Below are 27694 nucleotides of genomic sequence, written 5' to 3'. Positions count from 1 at the left end.
CAGTCTTTACCCAATGACCAAAAATGTGGCAGGGGACGAGTATGAGCCCCAAAGCCCAACCGAGCAGCAGCCTAGACCCCCAAAATGCCCGACCCTCACCCACCTGGAAGCATCTCGTCGAAGCTGGTCCTGGCCTCAGGGTGCCGCAGCAGGGACTTGGGGGTGAAGATGATTAACTGAAACACAGAACCACAGGCTCAGGTGGACCAGGTGCTAATGATTCCAGGAGGGGCCCCAGCAAGGCGCTGCCCAGGCCTCGCCCCAGGACGGGCCACCTGGTGCTGCCCTCCCAGCTCTGCGGTCAGGAAGAGCCACAGGTCAGAGGTGCAAAGAGGGGGTAATGGGCGGTGCTGTTTCCCCTGGTCCACCTGTGCCTTGCCTAGCCAGGCATCCACTCCTCCAGGGCCCGTCCCAGCCTGCTCTGAGCCCAGGATACCCCTACCCTGGACCCTGGGAAGAGCCCCGGAGCCTCTTGGCAATTGTCCTGTGGGCCCATGTGCACTTGCACTTTGACCCGAAGCTGCAGGGGGCGCTCCCACCCGACTCTTCACACACTCTCCTACTCATCCTTCAACACCCTGCTCAGGAACCCACTTCCTGGGGGCCCTCTGCTCCCTTGGCCCCTGTTAGGCACACCTCTCTCCCAAGCTCAGTGCATCACCTACGACCACCCGCTCATATGTCCGTCCTCCCACTGTGCTGGGGCCCTGAGCTCCTCCGGCCAAGTGTCTCTGAGCAGGGATACCCCCACTGACCGGCTTCCGGAAGGGCAGGAGAATCTGGCGACGCAGCACATGGAAGAAGTTGCCAGGCGTGGAGCAGTTGACAACGACCCAGTTACAGTCGTACAGCTGGTTTATATCGAAGTTGGCTTCATTGAGGTCCTGCAGCGAGAAGGGGAAAGGCCAGCGGGCGTCAGGCGCTGCGGCGAGCGGCCCTGCAGAGCACACGAGGGGCAGGTGCAGGCGCTGCCCTAGGGCAGGCAGGGCCCACGGCAGCCAGTGCTGATCTGCCTCACAGCTGACTCCCTATTGTTCTCTTTCAGCTCTTCAAGTCTTACTAAGACAAACCCACCCCCCTCCGAGTTCTTTCCTCTGAAACGTTTGCCTGAATCAAAACAGTTATTCTAAGTGCTTCCAGGAGGTAGGAGTGGGCAGGTAGGGGACAGGCAGGCACACGCTCCTCTAGGCCTCAGGACGACCCATCACCCTGCCCTGTGTGTTCCTGCGAGGGGCAGAGGCCTGCACTTGCTCACCGGCAGGACGTCTGGGTCGTCATTGCACATCTGCAGGAAACGCTCCGGCCGGGCGGAGGAATGCTCTGGGCCCTGGAACCAGACACACAAGTGACAGTTGGGGAGCTTCGCAAGTGTCGACAGCTGCTCTTATTAAGCAAAAGCCACTGTAGTTGTTTTCCTGCTGGCAGTTGTACCCTCCCCCACATGCAGGAGGGGCCTCTCCAGGCTAGGGCAGGGCCCAGCGCCGTCCTGGGTTCCTGGGTCCCGCGCGGCCCTGTTCTCAGAGCACGCTGCGCTGTGCTGTGGGTGGCCTGGGCTGCCCGCCTGCCTTCCGGTGTTGGGGGCTCAGCTCACCATGCCCTCCATGCCGTGGGGCAGCAGCAGCACGATGCCGTTCTGCCGCACCCACTTGGCTTGTCCGGGGCTGATGAACTGGTCGATGATGCACTGGGCCGTGTTGTGGAAGTCGCCAAACTGAGCCTCCCAGAGCACCAGGGCGTTGGGGCTGGCCATGGCGAAGCCCAGCTCAAAGCCTGCAGGATGGGGCAGTCAGGAGGGGCGGCGGGGCGGGGGCGGGGGTGGGGGCGCGGGCATCGCGGGGCTGGTTGCTCACCCAGGACCCCGTACTCAGACAGCGAGCTGTTGCACACGGTGTAGGGGGCCTGGTTGGGCCACAGGTGGTTCATGGGGATGCAGGTTTTCTTGTCCACGTTCTGGTCGTGCAGCACATGGTGGCGGTGGCTGCGGCAGGACAGCACCGGTGAGCAGGCAGGGGCAGACCCCCACGCGGCAGTGGCCGCAGAGCCACAAAGCCCCGCTCGTGGCAGAAGCATCCAGGTCAGAGCAGGGCAGTGTGTTTGGGGCCTGAGACGGCCACCTGACAGAGGTGCCCTGGGAGAGAAGGACCAGAGCCCCGCGCCCGTCTCCTGTGCTCTGGAGGGCCCTGCGCACCCTACCTGAAAGTGCCCCGCTCCACGTCCTGGCCGCTTAGCCGGATATGGATGCCCTCCTTCAGGAGCGAGCCGAAAGCCATGTACTCCGCCAGGGCCCAGTCCACGGTCCTGTTCTTCACCATCTCCCCACGAGTTTTCAAGATGCGGCTAAGCCCTGCAGAGACACACAGGGTGCTCACCGCTGCCCTGCCTCTCGTGACAAGAGCAAGCCTTGCGGGGAGGGTGGGGAAGAGGGCAGCTGTGACTGACGACCCATCCTGCCGCCAGTGAGCACCACACTGGGCAGGGGTGAGGGGAGGGGAGAGCTTCCCCAATTCAACCACCCCATCTTGGACACTGCGGGACGTGGTGGGTGGGGACAGGGCCCCTGCTGGAGAGTGCTTCCAAAGGTTAGGGTGGCCTCCTCACCTCCATGAATGGTGAAGTTCTCCACAGGCACGGAGCTGGCTACGTTCCCAATATGCATCAGGACATCCTCTGTCAGGCCCGTGGAGGGGCAGGACATGCTCCTGGGCTGCCCATCCAAGGTGAAGAAGCCTAGGACCAGACGGACAAGCTGACACACTGCCACACTGCTCCAGGAACGCCCCGCGGGCCTGCGTCACACTCCCGTGAGAGCGGCAGTCAGGGGTCTGATTCCTGGGCCCACAGGGCTGAAGGCGTGGGGGGAGGGATCCGCCGGTGCCGCCCCCCACTCACCAGGCCAGGGGGAGTCCAGCCAGTGCTTGATGTGCAGGATCTTCTCGTCCTTGGATCTGGCGAAGGCCTCCTCGCAGATCTTGTCGTACTTGGAGATCTCCTCCTGGTGGGCGGGCACAGCACAGCCATCAGGGCGCTCTGCACAGGACCCCGCCGCGCCACGCACAGCCCCTGCGACCGATCCGAGGCGGTCCGCCCCGTAGTCCCTTCTCCACATCTGCCGCTATCTGCTCTGCCTACTTTCTTCCAGGACGGAGCCGCAGCGCCCCCTCCAGCATTGCCGCGCCCCCACACCTGCCACGCAGCGCTCTGCACCGGCCATCCACTCGTCACCAAGCAGAACTGACCAGACACACCAAGCCCCCTACCTCGCTGGACCTGCAGCCGGCCCTCACCCCGGACACTGACCGGGCCGTCAGCTAGAAAGCGTGGGCCACGGCCACCGTGCTCGGGTCCCACCTCTGCCGTGACACTCCTCAGGCGCCTGCACGCTCCGAGATGTTACGCAGCGAAATGCTGTGACTTGTTAAGTGCGTCTCACGGTCGCACTTGGACTAGGAGCAGCTCTGCCAGCGCGAACACCGGCCCAGTGCCCGCTCCTGCGCCCCACTTCGCAGAGCCGGCGGGGCGGGCGGGCGCACGCACCTCGTACTCCGGCTGGTTGACGACGCCCTGCGACACCAGCAGCTCCGCGTACTTCTGCAGCACCGGCTTCTGCTTGCGGATCTGCTTGTACATGAGCGGCTGCGTGAACATGGGCTCGTCCATCTCGTTGTGGCCGTTGCGCCGGTAACATACCTGGGGACAGCCCGGGACGCCAGTGTCAGGGGCCACGGGATGCCTGCGTCTACCTCCTATAGAATTAGGGTCCTCTCTCTCCTTCACACTCTCCAATTGCTTTGACTGTCACATGAGCTAAAACGAGAGTGACCTGGCAATATGACGGGACGGGACCCAAACTACCTTCTTCCATAGCTCAGCTCATTTCCAGGCCGGAGACCCAGAAGCTCTTGGGAGGGGCTGCAGGTGACCCCAGGCCAGACCACCCTGAGTCCTCTCTCCACGACGGGGACCAGAGGCACTCACCAGGTCCACCACCACGTCCTTGTGGAAGGTATTCCTCCATTCAGCAGCCACCTTGCACACGTACATGACGGCCTCGGGGTCGTCAGAGTTCACGTGAAAAATGGGGGCATTCACGACACGGGCCACGTCGGTGGGGTAGGGCGAGGAGCGGGCCATGCGCGGGTCTGTGGTGAAGCCGATCTGCAAGGGACACACAGACTGGCCAGGGGCTACGGGGCACGCTGCTGGGCATGGGATTGGAGGGCAAGTGGGGGCCAGAAGTCAGGGCGGAGCCAAGGGCAGGTGGGGTCTGTGCAGGGAAGGGGCAGGCAGGACAGGGGAGTGACCAGAGCAGAGACAAGGGTGGGACTGGGCGTGGCCAGGGATGAAGGCGGGGCTAAGGACTGGCAGGGTACTTGGCCTACTCTGAGCAAGTCCCCAAATGGCTATTTAGGGTGGTTTTTTTTAATTGTTTAGTTTTTCCTATTCTGATAACAAAATTCATACATGTTCAACATAGAGTTCTGAAAACAGATAGTATAAAAAAATTAAACAGTTACCTATACTCCCACCAGCTGCAGTGTAAATATTTTGATGGTTTCCTTTCTAGAGGATTTTCTTTACATGCAATATATATTTAAAATGTCAGATCCTATTATCTATAATTCTGCACCTTGTCCATGTAACATTATGAGCATAATACTCCTCACCACTTATATGTACTAAAAATTAATTATATAGTTATAATTTTGTAACACGCATCTAAACACCATTGTTATGCAATACTTCACACACACAGAAAGTATAAAAGTATAATGACCACCCAGGAACTCATAACCCAACAGGAACAAATCCTACTTTCAGAACCTTTCATATTCCTTAGAATGAAGTAACGCATTTCTGTGCCAGCTGGCCCTGAAGGGAGGGCATCATTTCCCCGTGTTGTTATGTGTATTTCGTATGTCTCTAAACAATATGTAGTATCTTCTCAGGCTTGTTGGTGACTTTAACATTTTGCTATAATTTCAGACTTATGGAAGTTTAAAGAATACAAACCCCCCCTCAGAATCTTTCCTCAGACTCACCAGCTGTTTCCACTTTGTCCCTTTTACTATTCATGCTCTTTTCACTACACACCTACACACACACTTTTCCTGAGGGTAAGTTGCAGACCGTCCCTATTTCCCAAGACAAGTCAGAGAGCAGTGCTCAGCCCGAGCGATTACTATTATAGAACCCTGTCATCTGACACACAGTCTGTGTATATTCCATCAACTGTCCCAGTGATGTCCTAATGCTGTCCAGTCTTTCTTCCTTCGGTCCAGCATTCAATCCAGCCTATCCCCTGGCATCAGCTGTCACCTCTCTCTAGTCTTCTTTAATGTGGAAGCGTCCCCTGCCTTTCTCGATTTTTCATGGCAGTGACACTTTTGAAGAGTATTTCCACGTCTTTTAAACCATGGAGATATACACTCTACGTACCTTATGTGTGGTATTACCCTATATGCTATGCAAATCCTTTGCAGCTTGCTTGCTGTTCAACATTGGTTTTTCTGGTTCGGGCAGGTGGAAGCACGACCTCTGCTTCCTGAGGTGGAGCTCAGCAGTGCAGCTGAAGTACTAACAGCACGCACCGCCGCAGTTACTCATGCTCCCGTGGGCACATTTAGCTGTTTCCCGCTGGTGGTTAATGCACTGTCACCGTACACCTTCTGACACAGGTTTTCTCCAGCAAACATTGGGTTTATTTGCAGTATACAGGTGCACCCCTTATCTGCAGGGACTATGGTCTAAGACCCCCAAAGATGCCTCAAACTTTGAACAGTACTGAACCCCATCTATACTACGTTTTTCCTGTACATACATACCTATTATAAAGCCTAATTTATAAATTAAGCACCGTAAGAGATTAACAATAACAATAACATAGAACAACTGTTAACAATATGCTGTAATACAAGTTACATGAATGTGGTCTGCAAACTGACCTGATAACCTAGAAGGCTCCTGAGTGACTGTCTATCACAAAGGGCTGTTTCACATTCTGGGCAGGACGGCTGGAGAGCGACGTGTGCAAGTTCATCACACTACTCAAACAGCGCACAATTTAAAACCTACCAATTGTTTATTTCTGGAATTTTCCACTTAGGATTTTTGAACCGTGATTGACCACGGGTAACTGAAACTGAGGAAAGCAAAACCATGGGTAAAGGGGACGGCTGTACTCCTACAAAGGGAAAACTAAGCCACAGGGTGGGCACAAGCGTCGCAGACTTCTCTGAATACCATCAAACTGTTCTCCCAAGTGCCTGTGCCAGACACTCCTCCAGCAGCATGTGAGTGCCCTGGATTCCCAGTCACCATACTGGGGACTATTTCCCCAGGAGAGTAAATATTTTAACCATTATATAATGGTGCTTCCTACGGCTGGGCCAAAATTTATGCATAGACTCCTCTAATATTGGACATATAGCTTATTTCCTAATTTCGCAGCAATACAACTATGGTTTTGACACACATACAAAAATCTTTAGCCTCTGATGGCTTCCTTAGGAGAGAACCTTACAGAGATGAATCCTAGGTATGTTCTTAGAGACAGGAACAAGCAAAGCAGCTGCTTCCTTTCCTGCTACAGACCCACGGGCTCCTCACTGCGTCATGACCAGTGGTGGCAGAAGCAGTTGAGAGAGTAGAGACATTCCCAAACTGCAGTTCTTACAGAAGTCTGAGGATTCTTTATCGACTCCAAAGCTATGGTAACCAAAACAGAGTGGTCCTGACAAACACACTGGTCAGATCACAGGTGAGCCCAGAAATAAACCCTCACTTACATGGTCAATTAATTTACAACAAACAAGCCAAGAACACACAATGGGGAAAGGAATAATGTCCATAAATGGTGCTGGGAGAACTGGACAGCCTCATGCAAAGGAATGAAACAGGACCCCGATCTTACACCAAACACAAACTCAAAAAGCATTAAAGACTTGGACATGAGACCTAAAACCGTAAAACTCCTTTGCTTTTTGGCTTCTTGACACCAAAAGCAAAGGTAACAAAAGGTAAAAATAAACAAGTGGGACTCCATCAAATTAAGAAGCTTTTGCACAGCAAAGGAAACCATTAGCAAAATGACAAGACAGCCAGCTGAGTAGAAGATATTTGCAAATCATTTATAAGGGATTAATACCCAAAATATGTAAAGAACTCACACAATTCAATAGGTAAAAAACAATCTGATTTAAAAATGGGCAGAGGACACGAATAGACATTTCTCCAGAGAGGACAACAGACATGAAAAAATGCTCAACACCGCTAATCATCAGAGAAATGCAAATAGAAACCACAATGAGATACCACCTCACACCTGTCAGAAACGCTATCATCAATAAAACAACAAACAACAAGTGTTGGGGAGGCTGTGGAGAAAAGGGAACCCTCGTGCACTGTTGGTGGGAATGCAGACTGGTGCAGCCACTACGGAAAACAATGTGGAGGTTCCTCAAAAAACGAAAAATAGAACTACCATAGGATCCAGCAATCCCACTTCTGGGTATTTATCTGAAGAAACTGAAAACACTAATTTGAAAAGATATATGCACCCCTGTTTACTGCAGCGCTATTTACAACAGCCAAGATATGGAAGCAACCTAAGTGCCCATCAATAGACGACTGGATAAAGAAGAGGTGGTACATATATACAATGGAAGACTACTCAACCATAAAAAAAGAATGAAATCTTACCATTTGTGACAATGTGGATAGGCATAGAGGGCATTATGCTAAGGGAGCTAAGTCAGACTGAGAAAGACAAACACTGGATGATCTCATTTACATGTGGAATCTAAGCAAAACAAAATAAAACCTGAACTCAGCTACAGAGAACAGATTAGTGGTTGTCAGAGGGGTTGGGTGGGGTGCACAAAAGGGTGAAGGTGGTTAAAGAAAAGAAAAAAACGAAGGAAAGAATGTTTGAAAATTCGCCAAATTTGTCAAGATACGAACCTACATATTCAAGAAACTGAATGATCTCAAGTGAATTCAGTGGGGAAAGATAGGTTTTCCCAAAAATGATGTAGGAACAACTGGAATCCATACCCAGAAGAAAGAAGCTGGGCCCCTTCCTTGTGTCACACACAAAAGTTAACTCTAAATAGATGACAGATCACAGATGTTAAGAACTGAAACGATAAAACTTAAGAGGAAAACACAGGAATTAAAAAAAAAAAAAAAAAGAAAGAAAGAAAAAGAAAAAGCTAAGCAAACCCCAAACAGGATAAATCTAAAGAAATCCATGCCAAAAGATACACAGTTCAACTTCTGAAAACTAAAGACAAAGGAAAAAAATAACTTTCTCCTAAAGAAAACTCTAGGCCCAAAAGTCTTTTATTGGCAAATTCTACTAAACGCTTACAGAGCAAATATCAATTCTACAGAAACTTTTCCAGAAAACAAAAGAAGGAATACTTTCCAACTTATGAGGCCAGCATTAGCCTGAAAATAAAACCGAAGAGACATTACAAGAAAACTACAGACCAACATCCCTCATGAACACAGGCCCAAGAATTCCACATTCAAAAATCAATGAAAGGAACTGTCTCTGGGTGGTGAACACACAATGTGATAAACAGATGATGTATTACAGAATTGTACACCTGAAATCTATGTAACTTTACTAACAATTGTCACCCCAATAAACTTTAATAAAAAACAAAAAAAAAATCAATGAATGGAATTCACCATTAGCAAATCATACAATAATCTCAATAGATGTGTAAAAGTATGTGACAAAAAGCAAATTTCACTCATGATAAACACTGTCCACAAATTAGGAACAGAAGCCTGTTAAGGACATCTACAGAAAACCTACAGCTAGCATCATACTTCTCACATCGGACTGAAGACTGCTTCCTTCCTAAAACTGGGTGGGACAAGGGACCTGCACTCTTACCCACTTCAACACTGTGTTGAGGTCCCAGCCAGTGCAATAAAGTATGAAAAAGAAATATAAGGCATATATATTTATGGACTGGAAAAGAAGAAATAAAACTGTCTCTACATCATATGTAGACCACATGATTGTCTACATAGAAAATTCCAAAGAATTTGCAAAATACTACTAACTGTGAGTTTAGTTAAGGTTGTGGGATACGCAAATAAACTGTACAAAACATAAAACTAAATTCTACTTCTATATCCTAGCAGCAACTGGAAATTATAAATAACACCATTTATAAAAAGTACCATTTATAATAGCTCCAAATTAATAAAATATTTAGGTATAAATCTAACAAAACATGTTCAGGATCTGTATGCTGAAAACTACAAAATACCTGTGAGAGAAACAAAGAAAATCTACGTAAATGGAGAGATTTACAGTGTTCTCAAATTAGAAGGTTCAATATTGTTAAGACTGTGATTCTTCCCAAACCGATATATTCATTCTGCATACTTTTAATCCAAACACTAGCAGAATTTTTTTGTTGAAATGGACAAGCTGATTCTGAAGTTTATATGGAAAGCAAATAATCTAGAAGAGCCAAAACAATTTTGAAAAGTAACAAAGCTGGAGAACTCACCCAACTTGATTTTAAGACTGACAATAAAGCAACAGTAATCAAGACAGTGTGCAGACAATTACATCAACGGAACAGAACAGAGAATCAGAACAGACCCACATATACATGGTCAATTAATTTTCAACAACAAAAAAAATCCTTTCAACAAATTGTACTGGAACAAATGGATATCTATAAGCGAGAAAAAGAACCTCAAAACTCCAACTATCCAAATATAGCACAGACTTAAATATGAAACACAAAATAATGAAACTTCTAGAAGATGGGGGGAAAATCTTTGTGACCTTGGAAAGGCAAAGTTTTCTTAGATCTGACACCAAAAACACGATCCATAAAATAAAAAATTCATAAATTGGACTTCATCAACATAAAAACTTTTGTTCTGTGAAGAGACTGGTAAGAGAATGAAGATAAGCCACACACCAGGAGGAAATCTTTGCACAACCAACCCATCTCTGACAAGGGACTTACACCCAGAAGCGATAAAGAACTCTCAAATGCTAATAATACAACAAATACCGCCTCCCTTAGGCAAAACACTGACCAAACTCTTCACCAATGATACTCAGACGGCTGGTATGCCAGGAAAGACACCCACTGTCTTTGGCATCCAGGGAGATGCAGTGTAAACCACATTTATTAGACACAAATTCACACCAGTTGGTGAAATGCACCCTTGATATGGCTGGCAGAGGAAATAACAGATACATAACAGTGACAAGGAACAGAGCTGGACAAAGATATTTATGTACAAGAATGTTCATCTCAGCATTATTTAAAAGTGAAAAATGAGACCTAAAAGTCTAACAACATGGCAATGTGTATTTTATGAACAACCTATTAATGGATATTTCCATTAAAATTACTTTGAGTGTACAATGACATGAGAAAATAATGTGGTAAATAAGAAATGGATATAAAACTGGGTATACAGAACCCGTCTCTTAAAAACGAATAGCCATCTATATGCTTGCAGGCCTAGAAAAAGTACTTTAAAATATCACTATCTTAAAAAGGGTAATTAAAATCTCCCCACTTTCAGAAAGTTTTCTGTCATGCACATTTTTTGTAATAGCGTATTTTATTCTCAGGAACCATGAGCTGTCATTCTAAGTAAGGCTGGGGAGCAGAGCCCTCAGGAGGGAGTGTGACCAGACGCCGACCAGCGACCAGGTTACCTGGTTGTTGACGACGACATGCACGGTGCCGTGAGTCGTGTAGGACGGCAGGTCACTCAGGTGGAAGGTCTCGTACACGATGCCCTGGCCAGCAAACGCTGCGTCCCCATGCAGGAGGATGGACATGACCTGCAGACACACAAGGAAGTCCCAAATCTAACGGCCCAGACCACCACCGCCACACAGCACACTGGAGATTAAGTCACAACCTGCTTTTCAAAAAACATTTTTTGAGATAATTTCAAACTTCGAAAGCAAGTGGCAGGAGGGCCCTCCCAGCCCGACGCTACGTAGGGCCCTGGGAAGGCAGTGCTGGCCCAGCCCACAGCCCCTTTGGCTCCTCCGACACCTCGCCCATCTCCACATCCCGGAGGGGCCCGTGAGGCCCTCACGTCCTGACGGTCCTTTGTGACCAGGCTCAGGAAGGGTGCATGTCACGCCAGGAGATGCCCATGCCGGGGAGGTCTGCTCTGATCACCTGGACAGGCAGCCATCTCTCTTTCTCTCCCTTAAAGTCACCATTTCTCCTCGGTAACGAGAAAGTGGTGGGACTGTGAGGCCAACCTCTGTCTCCTGCCCCTAAGCGGCGCCTGGGGCCGCCAGGTGCCACGCCTACGTCTACTCACTGGTGTTTTGCAAGAGCCCCCTGCCCACCTTTTATTTACTTGGACCCCCACATGTGGGTCGTCCTTCAATGCTCACACTGCCCGGATGGGTCACGGAGCCCAGCCCCCCAATGTCATTTCCCTCAGGAGCCTGGCGCCTGCCCCAGGGCAGGGGACGGATGGTACTGAAGAGCAGTGTCTGCGTGTCGCTGCTGACGGTGACAGCGGCACTTCCAGGGCCACGCGCACGGGTATTTCCAAATCTCTGCCCAGAGCATACTGCGACGCCTCCAGTTCTGAGCCAGTGCCCGCCTGCGCCGCTGCCTCCGCCCACATTGAGACACTGGCCCGCTGCCCCAACAGGGCCCGCGCCCTAAAACACACCCTGTGCCTGCGACCACACAGGGCTAAGCAGCTCCCCCCGCCCCCGTCTGTACCCCCCGCCCAGGACCATTGGTGCGATCATCTGAAGACTTACTCCTTTTCAGGACGTTTCCAGCATTCCCAGAATGAGTGAGCGCTGCCTGAGTGGCTTCTGTCTTATTTATGAGTTCCGACATCACACAAAGCTTTTCGCAATCTTGTCCCCTCCCTGGCCCTGAATGTCCCATCAAGGACAGCAGAAATGCTGGAGGCACTGGTCATCAACTCCAGTCCCCCACCCCTCCCGCCCTGTGTCATCGGTGGCCCCAGGGGGTGAACGGAGGTGCCTTCTGCCTCCTTATAGTTTCTGTGGCCCCGTCCAGGCCCCCAAGCCCGACATCCTCCCAACAAGCCACACAAGTCTAGGGTGGGTGTCCATCCATGCGTGCACCACTTCCTATTCCCAAGGCTACACCGGTCCAGACTCCATCACCTCTGACGGCAGCCTCTCTCCTCATCCTCCACGCACAAGACTAATAGACTCTCGGTGTTTCAAACTAGAACCAGAGGCTAACATCGGTTCCACCTCTGAAACGTCTGACCCTCCAGGGTACCTGTGGGGCAGCGCCCGGCCCCACCTCCATCTTCACCCATATCTGCCATCTCCAGAGAACGTTCCTTCCTTCCTTCCCACCTCCCCACCCGCTGGTTCTTCACTGGGTGGGTCACAGGTGCTGCCTTTGATTCCGCTTCCGAACTCAGCACACAGCACAGCACCCCCACCCCCACCCCTGCTGCGGCCCCTCCCCAGCTTACCCACACCATGCGCTGTCCTGCCTCTTCACAGGGGTCCCACTTTCTAGAAAGAGCGAGACGCCTGAAGCGGTGCGGTGCACCCTCCCCAGACGTACGCCCGTCACTCGTAAACACTTGTTTTTGCTGCCTGAGAGGCTGAGGTGGTGAGGCAGCAAGAACTACACGATTTGTCACAAGCAGACTTCTGCCTTGAGATCAAACCAGGACAGATAACCACAATCCATCGGGACTTCTGTGCACGACAGGCTGGCCCAGCAGCGTCCAGCGTCCACACACACACCTGGAAAAGCCGTCTGCACAGGGCGCCACCCAGCATCGGCATGGCCACCTCTGCACACCTGTCCCTCAGACACCCACACTGTGCAGCCTTGCCCTCCTGCTCAGTGCAAACGCCTCTGTCCACGGGGACATTCTACAAGACAGGGAAGCAGACAGGTGCGGCCAAGCTCTGCTGTCACCACTCGGGGGAATGCAGGCCCATAGGCAGGATGCCACAACTGCTACTCTTTCCAGGTCCAGGCACAAAACTGCCACATCCAGAAGCGTGACGTCTGAGACGAGCCCGGGGCTGCGCACCACCCTGGACCGGCCGGCAGCCCCTATGGCCTTACCTTCTTCCCCTCGGTGTCCCCGCAGTAAAACTGCTCGGCTTTCGTCTTGCCCATCACCACAGGGTCGGCGGCCTCGAGGTGGGAAGGGTTCGCCACCAGTGACAGGGTGATATTCCTGTCGGTCACACGGTTGATCCGCCGGTGGTACATGCCCAGGTGGTACTTCACGTCCCCAGAGCCCTGCAGGACAAATAGCGAGGCTCGAACCTGGGCAGCACACGCCAGTCCTGTGGGTCACTTCTTCTCCCAGTACCCCATCCCCGGAAGGGTGGGAAAGCTCTGCCCAGGACGGCTCCCACTCAGAACACAAGGCTGGCCGTCTGACCTTGTGGCCGGCCCTCTTTTCTCGAAGAAGTCGGCCGCTGGCCACCTGCTTTGTGAATGGTACAAAGACCTCAGCCCTGCTGTCTTTCCCAAGAAGCCAGTGGAGCCAGCGTTCTCATATGGACTGGGGCTTCGTTAGAAGCTTCTAAAGGAAATCAGGCGCCTCACCTCATCAGCTGCCTCCAGCTTGGAATCGAACTGACAGAAAATCTGCTCCAGCTCCTTCCTGATGACGTTGGCAAGCACGTTCAGCCGGCCCCTGGGACACACGGGGGTGAGCCGGGCTGGAGCGGTGTCCCAGGCAATCCCCGCCCCACACCCTGAGGGACAGGAAGCAGCTGGCTTTGCTGCCTGAGAGGAGCTGAGACCAAAGCCACTGTGCGATACCCAGCCTCCGCTTGCCCGGCACCAAGGCGAAGGTGAGGCAGCAGGAAGGTGGAAACGTCTCTGCTCACGTCACTGAGCAGCCATCCCTCTGGGTTAGCCTCCCTCTGCTGGGACCCCAACAAGGGCATTCGGGTTCAACACAAGGCTAAGATGCCTGTCTGAAACCACCTGTGGCCTTGGGCATGACAGTGACTGCAGTGAAGGGGACACTGGGGCAATGGTCCCTCGGGAGCGGGGGGTGACTGCGGACCAGGCAAGCGCCCGGCTGCAGCAGGCACCTGTGCGGCATGCCCATGATCACGTAGTCCACGCCGTTCTCACTAGACTTGTCGATGATGGTCTTGAGCGCGGGGATCAGCACTTCGCAGCCTTCCAGGCCAAAGCGCTTCTCAGACGACCACTTCCGCTGCAGGAACTCCTCGAACCTGCACGGGAACCAGGCTGCCCTGAGAGCATGTCACAGGGCCAACACCGCTCCTGAGGGGCTGGGCCGCCCCCTCCCCGCTCCATCGACAGGCCCCTGAACACAGCCCACACCTGGTGGACCGCACGAGCCTGGCCAGCAGGGTCCGCTTCTCCTCATTGGTGAACTGCATGATCCCGGGTGTCTCAAACTTCTGCCGGATCCACTGGCACTGCTCCAGGTCGTTGATGAACATGAACTCCACCCCAATGTGCTGACAGTAGGCCATCTGTTCCACACACAGTCACGGGTGTCCACCCAGCTGTGCTGACCGCCCACATGGCCACACGGCGGGGGGGGAACAGGGCCTCCTTCGCACACACACTGGAGCCCACTGTGACGGGGTAGATTGAGGGGTGTGTGTGTGAGAAGTGTGCCTGTGAGTGTGTGAGAGTTTGTGTGTGTGCGTGTGTGTACAGTGTGTCCCGCAGGCTTATTGCCCACCAAGTCGAGAGAGGAGGAGGGAAAGCAGAAATGGGAAAATGAGGGAATGGGGTGGGGTAAGCAGCCTGTGTCTGGCCGGGGAACCAGCGGTGCCACCGGGCAGTCTGAGCTCAGGCATATACGCTGGGGACCTCCCACATCTGAATAAACCCCCACTGGCATTGGACCACACATAATTTTTTTCTCCTTTCTATGTCTGACTATAAAAATAAAAAACATGGATTTTTATCTACAAAATAGCATAAAAAGCTGCGTTTCCCTTACATTTAAAAAACGTAGGACCAAAGAAAAGCGGCCTCATGGGGAGGCCTCGTGCCAACAGGCTTCCTGGCAGCGCTGTGCCCTCACCTCCAGCCTCCGGATGATTTCCCGCAGAGGCAGCGCCGACTCCTGCCCGCCGATGAACGTGGTGGTTGGCAGGTGGAAAACCTTGTCCAGGTCAGACTCGTCCAGGCCGTAGAACCCTGCGGGGCGAGGAGACACGGGCACAGCCACACAGGGGCCACAGTTCATGAAAAGGGGAAGGGACTCCCCAGGGGAGAGAAAAGAGAAGAGAAAAATCATAAAAACCTCTGAGATACACAAAAATAAATACTATTTTAAAGCCAGAAACACAAAATTTAGCAACAAACAGAAGCTGAGAATATTATTGGGTGTCATAGGTAAGTGAGAACAAGGTTCATATAGTGTACCAACCATTCATAATTTAGAGGAAAAGGTATTTCAAGGTCCCAAAGACACCAACTAATTTTGGTTTGAAGACACTGGATAAATCAGTCAGAAAGCACAAATGAAAAATAGTTAAGGAGGGAATTTAAGCAGAAAATGAAGAATTCGTATAGAATAGGTCATATGTAACTTAGGTGGCAATAGCAGTCGTATGCAGTGACCGAGAGGAAGCTGGGAGACTGAGAAGGGACAGTCACCAAGAAGCTGATTGGTCTGCGGGAGGGCTGCCAGGCAGCAGAGCGAGGGTCACACAGCGGTCCCTAGGAGACGGTCCTTTCTCCGGGGAGGGCCCATTCACACCTTTTAGACCTCCTCTCCAGACTGTCCTTGGCAGTCCCAGATCTAAGTCTCACTCTCCCCAGCCCAGTACTCACACATGAGTTACCAACTAATCGCTCACTAGGGGACCAATCACTGTCTGACTGACTGCTCACTGGTCGACTAATCAGCATCTGACAGACTAATCCCTTAATAGTTAACTGATCGTTCATTAGCCGACTAGTCACAGTCTAGGGTTTCCGGGCGAGAATTCCCACCCGTTCTCAGAAATTCTTTTCGCTTTCCTGTTCCCAAATCCTGAGAAAAGTTGGTCGGGAAATTGGGAAAATCGGCTCCTTGAACCCAGGTGGTGGGTAGTATTGGCCATCACTTTGTGGAAACGATTCATCGTGGAGAACAGAAAACAGTTTATATCTCGGGATTCGGGAACGGGAAAACAAAAAAAAATATCCTGAGAACGGGCGGGAATTCCCCCCGGAAACCCTAGTCAACCGTTTAACTGATCACTCACTAGCTGACCAATCACCATCTGACCGACTAACCCCTCACTAGTTAACTAGCCGACTCATCACTGCTCCGTCCTGGAGCACTGACTCCGCGCAGGGCGCCTCCACGTCTGAAACTGTCTTTCAAGCTGAGAGGAATGTGATGGAAGGGCTCTTTCTAGGGCATTACGTGCTGGTTTCATGTCACAACAATAAGCTTCAATGGGGAATAGATTTGGAGGAAAACTGCCAAGTGACACCGCAGAGTCGGCTCCTACCACCCTGGACAGACGCCATTTCCTGGCCTGGGTGCCAGCGGTCACGAGCAAACACAGCTGCGTATCTGAGTCTCGGGGAGACATGGTGGCCAGGAATCGCCCACTGTGCCCCACATGCTGGCTCAGGCCCTGGACTACAGCCTTTATCTGGCTGATTCTTCGGGACCCATTTCTTTAGTCTTAAAGGCAAATTCTCAAATCCTTTTGGTTTAAGAAAAACGAAAGCAACTGGCTTTTTCTTGCGGGGGGTGGGGTGGGAGTGGTGGCTGGTGAGGCTCTGCACCGCTGCCAGGAGGACAGCCTGTCATGTGGGCCAGGTGACATGCACGTCTCTGGTCACTCGCAGCCCAGCTCGCAGTGTTTATAGGGGAAAACCAGAACCGGATGGGGGCACTTCTCCTAGAACGCTCCGCAGGGCCTCAGGATGGGTGTCCACCGTGTCCACTCTGTGGGGACACCTGGATCATGGCGGTGACCAGTGACATGTGTGGAGAAGCTGGCTTGCCGCAGCCTTTCAGCAGGAAGAGCCCTAGGCCTCACCATGCCTGCGGCTCTTCACTTCCACCCCCCGAACTGATCATTCAGGGCGGCTGAACCTCAACACCGCAGGCCCCGCTTCTGAATTCTTCAGTAATCTGAGAAATTCAGTCCACAGCGGCCGGCTTCTGGGAAGGGGGACAACACGTACTGCTCCCTATTCCCCACTAAGCACAACTGAAACCTTAGACATCGTATATGAGACTCCAAAAGGTGGAGAAGAAGGCTGACCAGTCAGAGGAGTCCTGGGTTTCCTCCTGGGCTCCCACGTCCCAGACTTGGGGCCTAGAACCTGCAGCCCAGGACTCCTAAGGTACAGACAAAAAGCCCCAACAAAATCTGCTCTACTGAAGGACCAGCAGAGGGGCAGCTAGCAGGACAGACAGTAACTGCTCGATTCCACCCAAATACACAGAACACACTGCAGCCTCATCCACACCCTTACCACACTACAACACACTCCTGTCTCCAATCCACCCAAGATTCTGAAGAAGGCCCAAAAGGGGGCCCAAATTTTCATCCCCTCTGGGAGGTAATGCACCAGCCCACTCCCCGACCCAGTGTCCACAGAGACCTTGGGGGACCGGGATATCCATCACCACCTGGGAGTAACTAGGGGGGCCCTTCCCACCAGAATGGTGACAGCTCAGAGGAGACAGCTATAACAGAGATTTAAGTAAGATTCCAAGTCTCCTAATATGCAAAATGTCCTGGTTTCAAAAAATAATCACTCACAAGAACCAGGAATATCTCAGGTTGAATGAGAAAAGATAATCAACAGACACCAACAGGACACAGATGTTAGAATTATCTGACTAAGATTCTCAAGGCGCCATCATCACTGGATTTCAGTAGCAAGTAGAACACAACAGAGACAAATGAAAAAAATAACTAAGACTCAGCAAAGAAACAGAACGTCTGCCCAAAACTAGAGATACAAAGAAGGACCAAATGGGAAATTCTGAAACTGTGAAATATAATAACCCCAATTAAAACTCAGGAGGTGGGATCGGTGGCAGAATCAGGGGCAGAGAATCAGTAAACCTGAGGACAGAACAACAGAAATTAACCAATCTGAAGAGCAGAAAAATGGACTGGAGAAAGAATGAAGAAAGCCTTGTGGACGTGTGACACTGTAACAGAAGCTCTCACATTCGTGTTGATGAGCCCCAGAAGGAGAGGAGAAAGAGGGCAGCTGAAAAAGGATTTGGCAAATAATGGCTGAAAACTTCCCAAATATGGCAGAAGACTGAAAGCCACAGATTCAAGATTCACGAACTCATAGGATAAACTCAAAGAAATCCATGCCAAAACACATCATAATTCAACTTCTGAAAATTAAAGAAAAAGTCTTGAAAGCAGACAGAGTAAAATAACACCTTACCTGGAGGGAAAAACACCACAAATGACAGTGGATTTCTCATCAGAAACCATGGAGCCAGAAAGGAGTGGCACCACACTTTTCAAAGCTGAAAGAAAAGAACTGTCTTCCCAGAACCCTGTATCTGGTGACAATATCTTTTAGAAATGGAGGGAAAATGAAGACAATCTCAGATGAAGGGAACTAAGAGAATTTGTCACTTTAAACGAATGGCTAAAGGAAGTTCTCCAATAGAAGGGAAATGATATCAGCAGGAATCTCAGACACCAGGAAGGAGGAAAGAACATGGAAAGCAAAAATATGGGTAAAGAAAAGAGACTTTCCTTCTCCCCTGTGGTCTTAAATTATGTTTGATGGTTGTAGCAAATTTATAATTCTAGCTGATATGGTTCTAACGTTACGTGGAGGAAACATTTACAACAACTATATTTTAAATGCAGAGGGTGAAAGGATGTAAAGGGAGGTGTATTTCCACACTTTACTTGAACTGGTAAATGATACCAGGAGACTGGGACAGATATGTGTACATATAAATGTCACACCTAGACAACTACTAAAAAGGCTAAAAACAAAAAAATATATGATAAAAAATACTATATGTAAAAATAGAATTTAAAAATATGGGCTTAAAAACTCACAGGAAGTCAGGTAAAAGCAGAGAAATGAAAAAGAGGACAAACACAAAATACAGAATAAAATGGCAGACTTAAGCCCTAACATATCAATAATTACATTAAATATAAACTATCTAAGTATACCAATCAGAAGACAGATTGGCAGAGTGGATTAAAAAAACAGGACCCTGGGCTGGCCTGGTGATTCAGGTGGCTGGAGTGCCCGGCTCCTAATGCCGAGGTCACCGATTCGATTCCCACACGGGCCAGTGAGCTGCGCCCTCTACAGCTAAGATTGTGAGCAATGGCTCTCCCTAGAGCTGGGCTGCGGTGGGCAGCCGGAGGTCCGCGTGAATGCTGTGTACTGCCGTGGTCTGCCAGGAGCAGCTGGTGGTCAGCGTGAGTGGCTGGCAGCCATCGTGAGTGGCTGTGTGCTGCCGTCGGCTGCTGTGTGTTGCCGTGGGCTACCGTGTGCTGCCAGGAGCAGCTGGTGGCCATCATGAACGGCCAGCAGCTGGGGAGAGCTGCCGTGAGCTGCTGTGAGTGGCCGACCAATGACTGGTGACCAACTGCCTCAGCCGGGGGGCAGAGGGGGAGCGCAAGGCTCATAATACCAGCATGGGAGCTGTGTCCTCAAGCCTGAGAAACAACGGCTTGAACTGGGTTGGGAGGGAGGGTGAGGCGGAAGAACAGAAGGAGAAAAGCAAAAAAAAACAGAACCCAACTATGTGGTTATCTATAAGAAACTCACTTCAAATATAATGATATAGGCAGACTGAAAGTAAAGGGATGGAAAAGATATATTATAAACACAATCAAACAAAACCAGGAGTGGCTACCTAATATTACTGTCAGATAAAGTAGACATCCGAGCAAAGCAAATTACCAGAGTCAGAGAGCGACGTTACATAATAGGTCAACCCACCCAGAAGACACAGCAATCTTAAATGTATATGCACCAAACAACAGAACCACAAAATATGTGAGCCAAAACTTGGTAAGACTAAGAGGATAAATATACAAATCCACAGTTATAGTTGGAGATTTCAACACCGTTCTCTCAAAAACTGACTGAAAATAAAGAAGGACTCAGCAACCATCAACCAACAAGACCTAATGGACGTTTATAGAACACTTTTACCTAAAAACAGTGTCCGTGGAAAATATGCCAAGACAATCAATACACTGGGCCATACAAAAAAATAAGCCCTCAACAAATTTAGCAGAATTGATATCATACATTCTCTGACCACAATGGAATCAAACCAGAAATTAATCACAGAAAGATATAAGAAAAATCTCCAAATTCTTGGAAAGTAAATAAGACACTTCTAAATAATCCATGAGTCAAAGAGACGAAGTCTCAAGGGATATCAAAACATACATAGAACTGAATAAAAATGGAAATACAGCACGTCAAAGTTTGTGGGACAGCTAAAGCAGTGTGAGAGGGAAATTTATAGCAATAAATACATACATTAGAGAAGTTTCTAGTCAGTCATCCAAGCTCCCACCACAAGAACCCAGAAAAAGGAGTTAAAAAAAAACAAAAAAAAAACTGCAAAGAAATCAGAAGTAAGGAAAATAGTAAAGACAAGAGCAGAAATCAATGAATTGAAAACAGGAAAATGAGAGAAAAATCAATGAAACATGGAGCAAGTTCTTTGAAAAGATCAATAGCATTGACAAACCTCTAACAAGACTAACAAAGAAAAAGAGAAGACACAAATTACCAGTATCAGGAATGAAACGGGTATCAACACAGAGACTGCAGACACCAAAAGGACAATAAGGGTATGAATACTGTGGACAACTGTACATACGTGCATTTGACAACTCAGACGAACCATTCCGAGAACAACACAAACTGCCATTACTCACTGAACAGGACACACATAATTTGAATAGATCTATGACTATTAAGGAAATGGAATTCATAAATAAAAACCTTCTGAAAAAGAAACCTCCAAACCCAGATGGTTTTGCTGGAGAATTCTACCAAATGTTTAAAGAAGAATTAACACCAATTCTACACAATCTTTTCTAGAACACAAAGTAGGAAGAAAACTTCTCAACTCATTTTATGAAGCTAGAATTACTATGATATTGAGACAAACAGTTAAGAAAATTACAGACCCATATCCCTCACAAATACAGATGCAAAAAATACATATACAGCTGCAGCAATATATGAAAAGAATTACATACCATGATGAAGTGAAATTCATTCCAGTAACACAAGCTTGGTTCAATATTTGAAAATCAATCAGTGTGACCCACCATACTATCAGGTTAAAGAACAAAAGTCACATGATCACATCAACAGATGCAGAAAAAGTATCTGACAAAATTTAACACCCGCTCATAATTAAAAACTCCCAGAAAAATAGGAACAGAGGCGATCTTCCTCAACTTGACAAACAGCATCTACAAAAAACCCACAGCTGTTCCTACACTTAATGGCCGCTGTCCCTAAGCCCAGGACAAGGAGGGACATCTGTCCTCACTGACTCAGCACAGTCCTGGAAGTGCAGCCAGGTGAAGTTGGCAAGAAAAGAAACGGCACAGACTGGAAAGGAAGAAATCATTGTTCCTGTTTTCAGATGGTATGACTGTCTACATAAAAAAATCCCAAGGAATCTCTAGAATAACTTAGCCAGGTCACAGCATTTCACAAACACAAGTATCACTTGTATTTCTCGATGTAAGTGATGAATACGTGGACATTAAAAAAAGTACTTAGGTGTGAGTCTAACAAAACATGTACGGCCTCTGTATGCTGCAAACGACAGCGAGCTGGTGAAAGAAGCCAGGACTCTGAATAATGGTAGACACGCGCCCGCCACGGTCTGCAGGCAACAAGGTACAGGTGGCGCGTCTCCCCACACTGATCTGTAGGCTCAACACAGCTCCTTCCAAAACCCCAGGAAGGTCTTCTGTAACGGAGACAGCTTAGTCCACAATTTCTATGGGAAGAGAAAAGCCCAAGAACAGCCAAGACAATTCCGAAAAAGGAAGGTAAGTACAGCAGTTACAGTTGTCAACATAGGGCAACATTGGTGGGGGAGTCCCACAGACTGAGGGAGAGAACAGAGAACCCAGAAACAGGCCCTGGTAGCTGCTTTTTGACAAATGTGCACAAGCAATTCAACGAAGGAAGGACAAACTCTTCAGTTAATGGTGCCAGAGCCATCAGACCTCCACAGGCAACCCCACCCCAAACCCAAACAAACCCCTTCACTTAAACTTCGTATCATATGCAGAAACTAACTCAAAGTGGAGCACACACTTAAATGTAAAATTGAGAACTATAAAACCTTTAGAAAAAACATGTAAGAGAAAATCTTTGGGATCAAGAGCTAAGGAAAGAGCTCTTAGACTTGACACCAAAAGCTCAGTTCATAAAAGGATTCATCAGAATTTAAACCTTGCTCCACAAAACCCCATTAGCCAAAGAAGGAAAGAACCCAAAGGTCCGTCAACAAGCGAAAGGTTAAAACCACTGTGAGCCACCCAGGGCCAGGGATGCTGCTGGAAATAAAGGAATAAACTGTAGGAAACAACCCAGATGAAACGCGGAAATCATGCCAATTGGAAAACGCCAATGACCAACATTAGGCATCGCAATTCCACTTGTCCAACATCCTGGACATGAGTTACAGAAACGGAGCAGAGTGGCTGCCAGGGACTGCAGGGGCGGGGCCGAGGGAAAGTGCTGCTGCTCCAGAAGAGCAGCTGGAAGGGACACACGTTGGTATCAGCACCTGCTATGACGTACTGCAGCTGACGAGCTGTGACCACTGGGGAACTAGCCGAAAGGCACACGGATCTGTTATTTCTGAAAACGGCCCATGAATCTACAGTTATCTCAAAATAGTAAGTTTAATGAAAACCAGAGTTTCACACTTACTAGAAGTAAGGTGGAGGAAAAGAGAACTTCTGAGAGAGGCCTGGCATGGCAGGAAGACTGGCCACAGGTGAGAGACAGCAGGCAGATGACCCCAGCACCCCACTCTGGATTCCTCAGAGGGGCTCTGCCCAGAGCCCAGGGTCCTCAGGGCTCCTTACTTCATTACGTTTTTACTGATACTTCAGCTGTCCCTCAAACACAGGGAGACCAAAAGGGAAATCTTGTCAGAGGAACGTGGGAAGCACAACCTGAGGGAATCCAGAGCCCAGCTAAAGGCCCCTCATGGACGGGGTGCAGCGTGCAGAGCGGTGTGGCCGCGAGCCTGAGCCCACGCCACCGACGAAGCTCAGCGATGCCATGGTGACACACGGGAGGTGACGATGCTCTCAGAACACAAAATGGACGGAAACAAAAATGCATGAGAAGCAGCTCTACCTGATGGTTAATAACTGAATGGCGGGAAAATCATATTTCCAAACAATCAACAAACTTCAGAACACTTGATAGAGTTGTGTCAACTTTCCCCACATTGCATGCTAGGAAAAGTCGCACATCCTGTTCCAGTGACTCCTCAGCTGCAGGAAAGAGAGGCTCAGGGTGTCCATACCTCCTACTGTTAGCATTCGCAGTCGGTCCTGGAAAACGGCAAGGTCTGAGAGCGGGGAGATGGGTGAGCGCGGGAGGAAAAAGACAGGTGAGTTAGTGAGGGCGCCCAACACCCCAGCCCTGCACGTCACGGGAGCACAAACAAGGTCACAAAGACACACACCGAGGGAAGGCAGGGTGGGGATGGTAGGACATGGTTGGAGAGCTACGTGGTAAACAGCTAGGGGGCGGGGAAAGGCCCTGGATGCTCGCTCGGCGGCCACTGGGCAGCGGCGTGAGTGTGCCTCCCCCATCCCAAAAAAGGAGCTGAACCATGGCTGTCCTGCTGTCCCGGGGACTCCAGACCCAGCGCACCTGGACACTTCGGGATGAAAACACTGGGGAAGAGAATGAGACAATGAGAAAGCCTCATTTTTCAGGCACCACTCCTCAGAACTGGGTATCCGGTAGTCTAGACCCTAAAGCTCAAGATTCTGCCGGATTCGAGAGGCAGGCAGGCCCCCATTCCCCATGTCCCCACTCAGAGAACGGAGGTGCAGGCAGGCGCTCAGCTGCCCAGAACACAACCCAAGAGCCCTCCCTCAGCTGGCACTTCAGTGCCGGCCACCACGCCTGGCAGGAAAGGACAACACCTTCTCCTGAGCCATCCTAGTCTGTCTTGCTGGGACGTGAATTGTCCCTTTGTTCAGCGAATTCAGGCCCGCTTGTCACCGGGTAGGCGCTCGGTGATCAGAGAGGGACCATGTTCACGTAACTTCCGCTAGAGCACATGGCTGCAATTGTTTCTTGTTAGTTACTGCTGTCTGGCTAGTCCATAAACTACACTTATCACAGGTATGTGGGCACAGAAACAACAATACACAGAGGGTCTGTACGACCCACAGCTTCAGGCACCCCCTGGGCATCTTGGAGTGTATGTCCGCAGGTAAGAGGGGACATCTGTACTTTTCAGTATTTTAAAAATGTGAATGAAAGACACAGACCGAAAGAGAGTAAAAGAAGACGTTCTGGGTGCCATTCACAGAGCACACAGGGTCCCAGCACCGGAGCATCTGAACACACGTAAGAAAATTCTGTCTGCTAGACACAGACGGGCTGGGGTTTGGCCGCAGTGCCTCCAGGGAAGCAGAGTACGCGAGGGGCAGGCACGTGACCCCAGGCCTGGGCGAGACTCGTCAGTTGGTCAGCTCCTGGGCATCCAGGAGGGAGGACAGCCTGGAGGAGGCATGCCCACCCTGCCTTAGCTCGGCCCTCGAGTCCCTTAGGGACCTTCAGCAGCCAGTAACGGCTACCTAACTGCTTTGTGCGCAGCAGGCCAGCGGAGACCAAGACCGGAAAGCTGACCAGGAAGCAGCTCTATTTTGAGCTGGCTTTTCCAGCCATGAGGGGCTTCAGGAGGGGGTGGGAGACTTCACCCCCGCTGTGCTGAGCCAACTCACTTAAGGAGTGAAAATGTTGTTAAAATTCGGGCTTTTAAATCGGCATTTAACTATTTAACTCAAGTTCATTTCCCAAGACTGATATTTGCAAACACTGTAAACAGGAGATGACACTTTATGCTTTCCTCCCTCTCATAGAATTTGTTTCCAGTCCTCCTTTAATTATGTGTAAATCTCAATCATTCTGTCATTGCGAGAAGCCACAGACGATGGCATCTTTAAGTTGGAACCTAACGCAAATGTTGCACTTGAAAGAGAAAAGGAAACTGAGGGCAGGAGTTAAACGGAGCTTTCGCCAGGTCCCAGACCAGTCAAGGGCAGCTCAGCTCAGACCAGAAGCCAGATGCCCCTCACCCCACCCCCACAAAGCCAGCTGGAGGCTGGCATAGGACCCTAGGCCGGAGCCAGACCATGGTCCACCTGCAGTCAGCTGGATTCAGCTAAGACGGCCACAGGAAGCACTGTCTGGACCTTTGCATCAAGAGCCCCACCCTGACCCTTCTTTAGGGCCACCAGGGGGCCAGTGCAATGTGTGCCCTGGGGTCTCACACTGGAGCTGCCAACTCTCCTCCAGGAAGTGGGATGGATGGGACAACCTGGCCCCTGGAACCTGGTCCCCAACATAACACATCTTGGGAAAAGACACCCATGCCTAGCAATTACCCGCACGATTATGGCACACAACCCACACCCAGCTGGGAAACTGTTCTAACTAATTATAAAATTCTAACTAAAGGTACCACCAAGCCCACCACCTCTACAATCTGGCTGCTGCATTCACAGAAGTCCCGCCTGTGCCAGGTCCCCAAGTCTCCCGGTGCGTCCCCGAAGCTGCGGGGATAATTTGAGACGTCAGCATAGGGACCTTAGGCCAGCACTTCCCAGCCTTCTCAAAATTGGTCAGGAAAAGTCAAGAATGCAGCAGAAACGATTTCACCCATTCCACTTTCTTTAAGGAGTTCTGAGTGGACAACAGCTTGCTAGCACCGCAGACCGGCTCCTACCCCCACCAACGCAGCCCTCCAACGAAAGTGCTCGCGATGGCGGGCGTGAATGTCACTTGAGCCTCAGTGCCCCATAGAGAATGAGAAATGGAGCTGCACCCACAGAGAGGGGTGGGCAGCCCCAGGGAACCCTGAAGGGAAGGCAAGCTTGGGAAGGTGGCGGGGTGACGGGACAGCTTGCGGCCACTCGCACACTGTGACACGGGGTCCTGGCCACCAACTCCTGTGTGATCTGGGCTAATACTCCATCGCTCCTCTGTTTCTGGCTATCTACAGGTGTCCAGCAGCCACCATGTCAGAAGGCTGAATAATCACACTAGCTCAGCCCTCCCGGGGCGAGTGAGCTCCAGGCCCCATTCTGAGGATGTATTTAATTCCGACACCACCTGGTGGACAGCTGAGGACATGGAGGTACACAGCCAGTCCTGGCAGAGCCAGGCTGCAGTTTGGATGACACGGGGTGTGAAAGCGCTCGGGGAGCTGCCCAAGGGTCAGCTCCCACATATGTCAGCAGTGAGACAAATCAAGGTTAATTTCCCTAGGCACGCAAACGTACTGGGCTTACACTATTTCCAGTTTTTCCACCTGAAGGAAGAATTTATCATGACTTTTACGTCACACAATTTAAAATTCCCAAGGTGAAAACGCACTTTTCTCCGACAAAGGGAGGGCTGCCCCCCCACTTTCTCCAAGTGCTTCTGAAGGGCTCCTGGCCAGAGGAGGGATTCTTCCTCCAAGGAGCACAGTACACTCTGGGGCCACTGCTGTGTCCCCAGGTTTATAATGCTCACCCTCCCTGTGAGAAGCACAGACACTTGGGACGCCATTCCCGAGGCGGATGCAACGCAAGTCGAGACAGCCTAGAAAGAACTAGAAGGGACGACACAGGCCCTGCCTCTGCCTCTGACGAGAGCTGTGTGCTGAGGAACTGGGCAGTGTCTGCCGAACTGACTTCTCCCCTTCACAGACTCATCGTCTATGCCCTTCAGCTGCAGCTCTGCCCTGACCTGACCTGTCTCAAGTGGGACAGAGGACAGCTCCGAGCTCCCCAGGCTGTTCTAATGGGACGACAACCACCAAAAAACGTGCACGTAGATACCAAGAAGCTGGCACCCAGGGATGCCACTGGGGGAGCAGGCCCCCACCTACAGATACTGTCCCTTCTTGTTCTGGTTGGATGCTCGGCCATGTCAGACACGGCCCAGGCCCCCCGAAGCACCGACAAGGGACCCCTGCGGGGTGTGGGCCAGGCCCCTCTCGGGGAGGACTCACGGTGCGCGAGGATACAGGAGTGACGAGCACAGGCTGTGTCAGGCCGGATGTCGCAAGGCTACGTGTGAGGAGCCTCCAAATCCAGACGCCGCAGAGAGAAGGCTGCCCCTGGGAGCAGAGCTGGCACCACTGACTAAAGCAGCAGGACTCAACACACGCCCCGCCTACAACCTGAACTGGCCGGTCCAGTCACGTTCTGGGGGCTTCTCTAAGCTTTCCTCCTGAGACGACTACAGCACAAGGAGAGTGGGGGAGACCACACGCCCACCGTCCACCGAAGAGCAGACAGGGCAGCGCAGACCGTGAACGCCGATGCTAGAGCCTGTGCTGTCTGAGACCAGCTGTACCTGCCTTGTGCCTGGCTTCCCAGGCCGTCACGTGGCCGAGCCCACAGGCGCACCTGGGCCCTGCAGAGCATGAGACCGTCACGCAGAGG

At 50.5% G+C, this 27694-nt stretch overlaps 1 protein-coding gene across 4 annotated transcripts in view; it reads right to left on the bottom strand.

Moving 5' to 3' along the window:
• OGDH (oxoglutarate dehydrogenase) overlaps positions 1–27694 on the bottom strand; it is a 57720-nt gene that overhangs the window by 5076 nt on the left and 24950 nt on the right. For 2 of the 4 annotated variants that reach the window (XM_019731634.3, XM_019731638.3), the window contains exons 5-21: positions 23545–23589; positions 15073–15188; positions 14355–14509; positions 14096–14242; positions 13599–13689; positions 13107–13286; positions 10712–10840; positions 3976–4155; positions 3535–3687; positions 2890–2992; positions 2599–2727; positions 2194–2344; positions 1851–1978; positions 1592–1770; positions 1256–1327; positions 756–884; positions 104–176 (exon numbers count right to left, since the gene is read on the bottom strand). In XM_019731634.3, coding sequence (XP_019587193.1) covers positions 104–176; positions 756–884; positions 1256–1327; positions 1592–1770; positions 1851–1978; positions 2194–2344; positions 2599–2727; positions 2890–2992; positions 3535–3687; positions 3976–4155; positions 10712–10840; positions 13107–13286; positions 13599–13689; positions 14096–14242; positions 14355–14509; positions 15073–15188; positions 23545–23589 — 2160 coding nt within the window. The remainder of the gene's footprint in view (positions 1–103; positions 177–755; positions 885–1255; positions 1328–1591; positions 1771–1850; positions 1979–2193; positions 2345–2598; positions 2728–2889; positions 2993–3534; positions 3688–3975; positions 4156–10711; positions 10841–13106; positions 13287–13598; positions 13690–14095; positions 14243–14354; positions 14510–15072; positions 15189–23544; positions 23590–27694) is intronic. The other 2 variants (XM_019731637.3, XM_019731636.3) reach the window with 1 other exon arrangement.

The sequence above is a fragment of the Rhinolophus sinicus genome, chromosome 4, assembly GCF_057876585.1.
Source record: "Rhinolophus sinicus isolate RSI-liver-muscle chromosome 4, RSI-T2T, whole genome shotgun sequence".
Lineage (NCBI taxonomy): Eukaryota > Metazoa > Chordata > Mammalia > Chiroptera > Rhinolophidae > Rhinolophus > Rhinolophus sinicus.
Note: the sequence above shows the minus strand (reverse complement) of the source record. Positions and strands in the feature narration are given on the sequence as shown.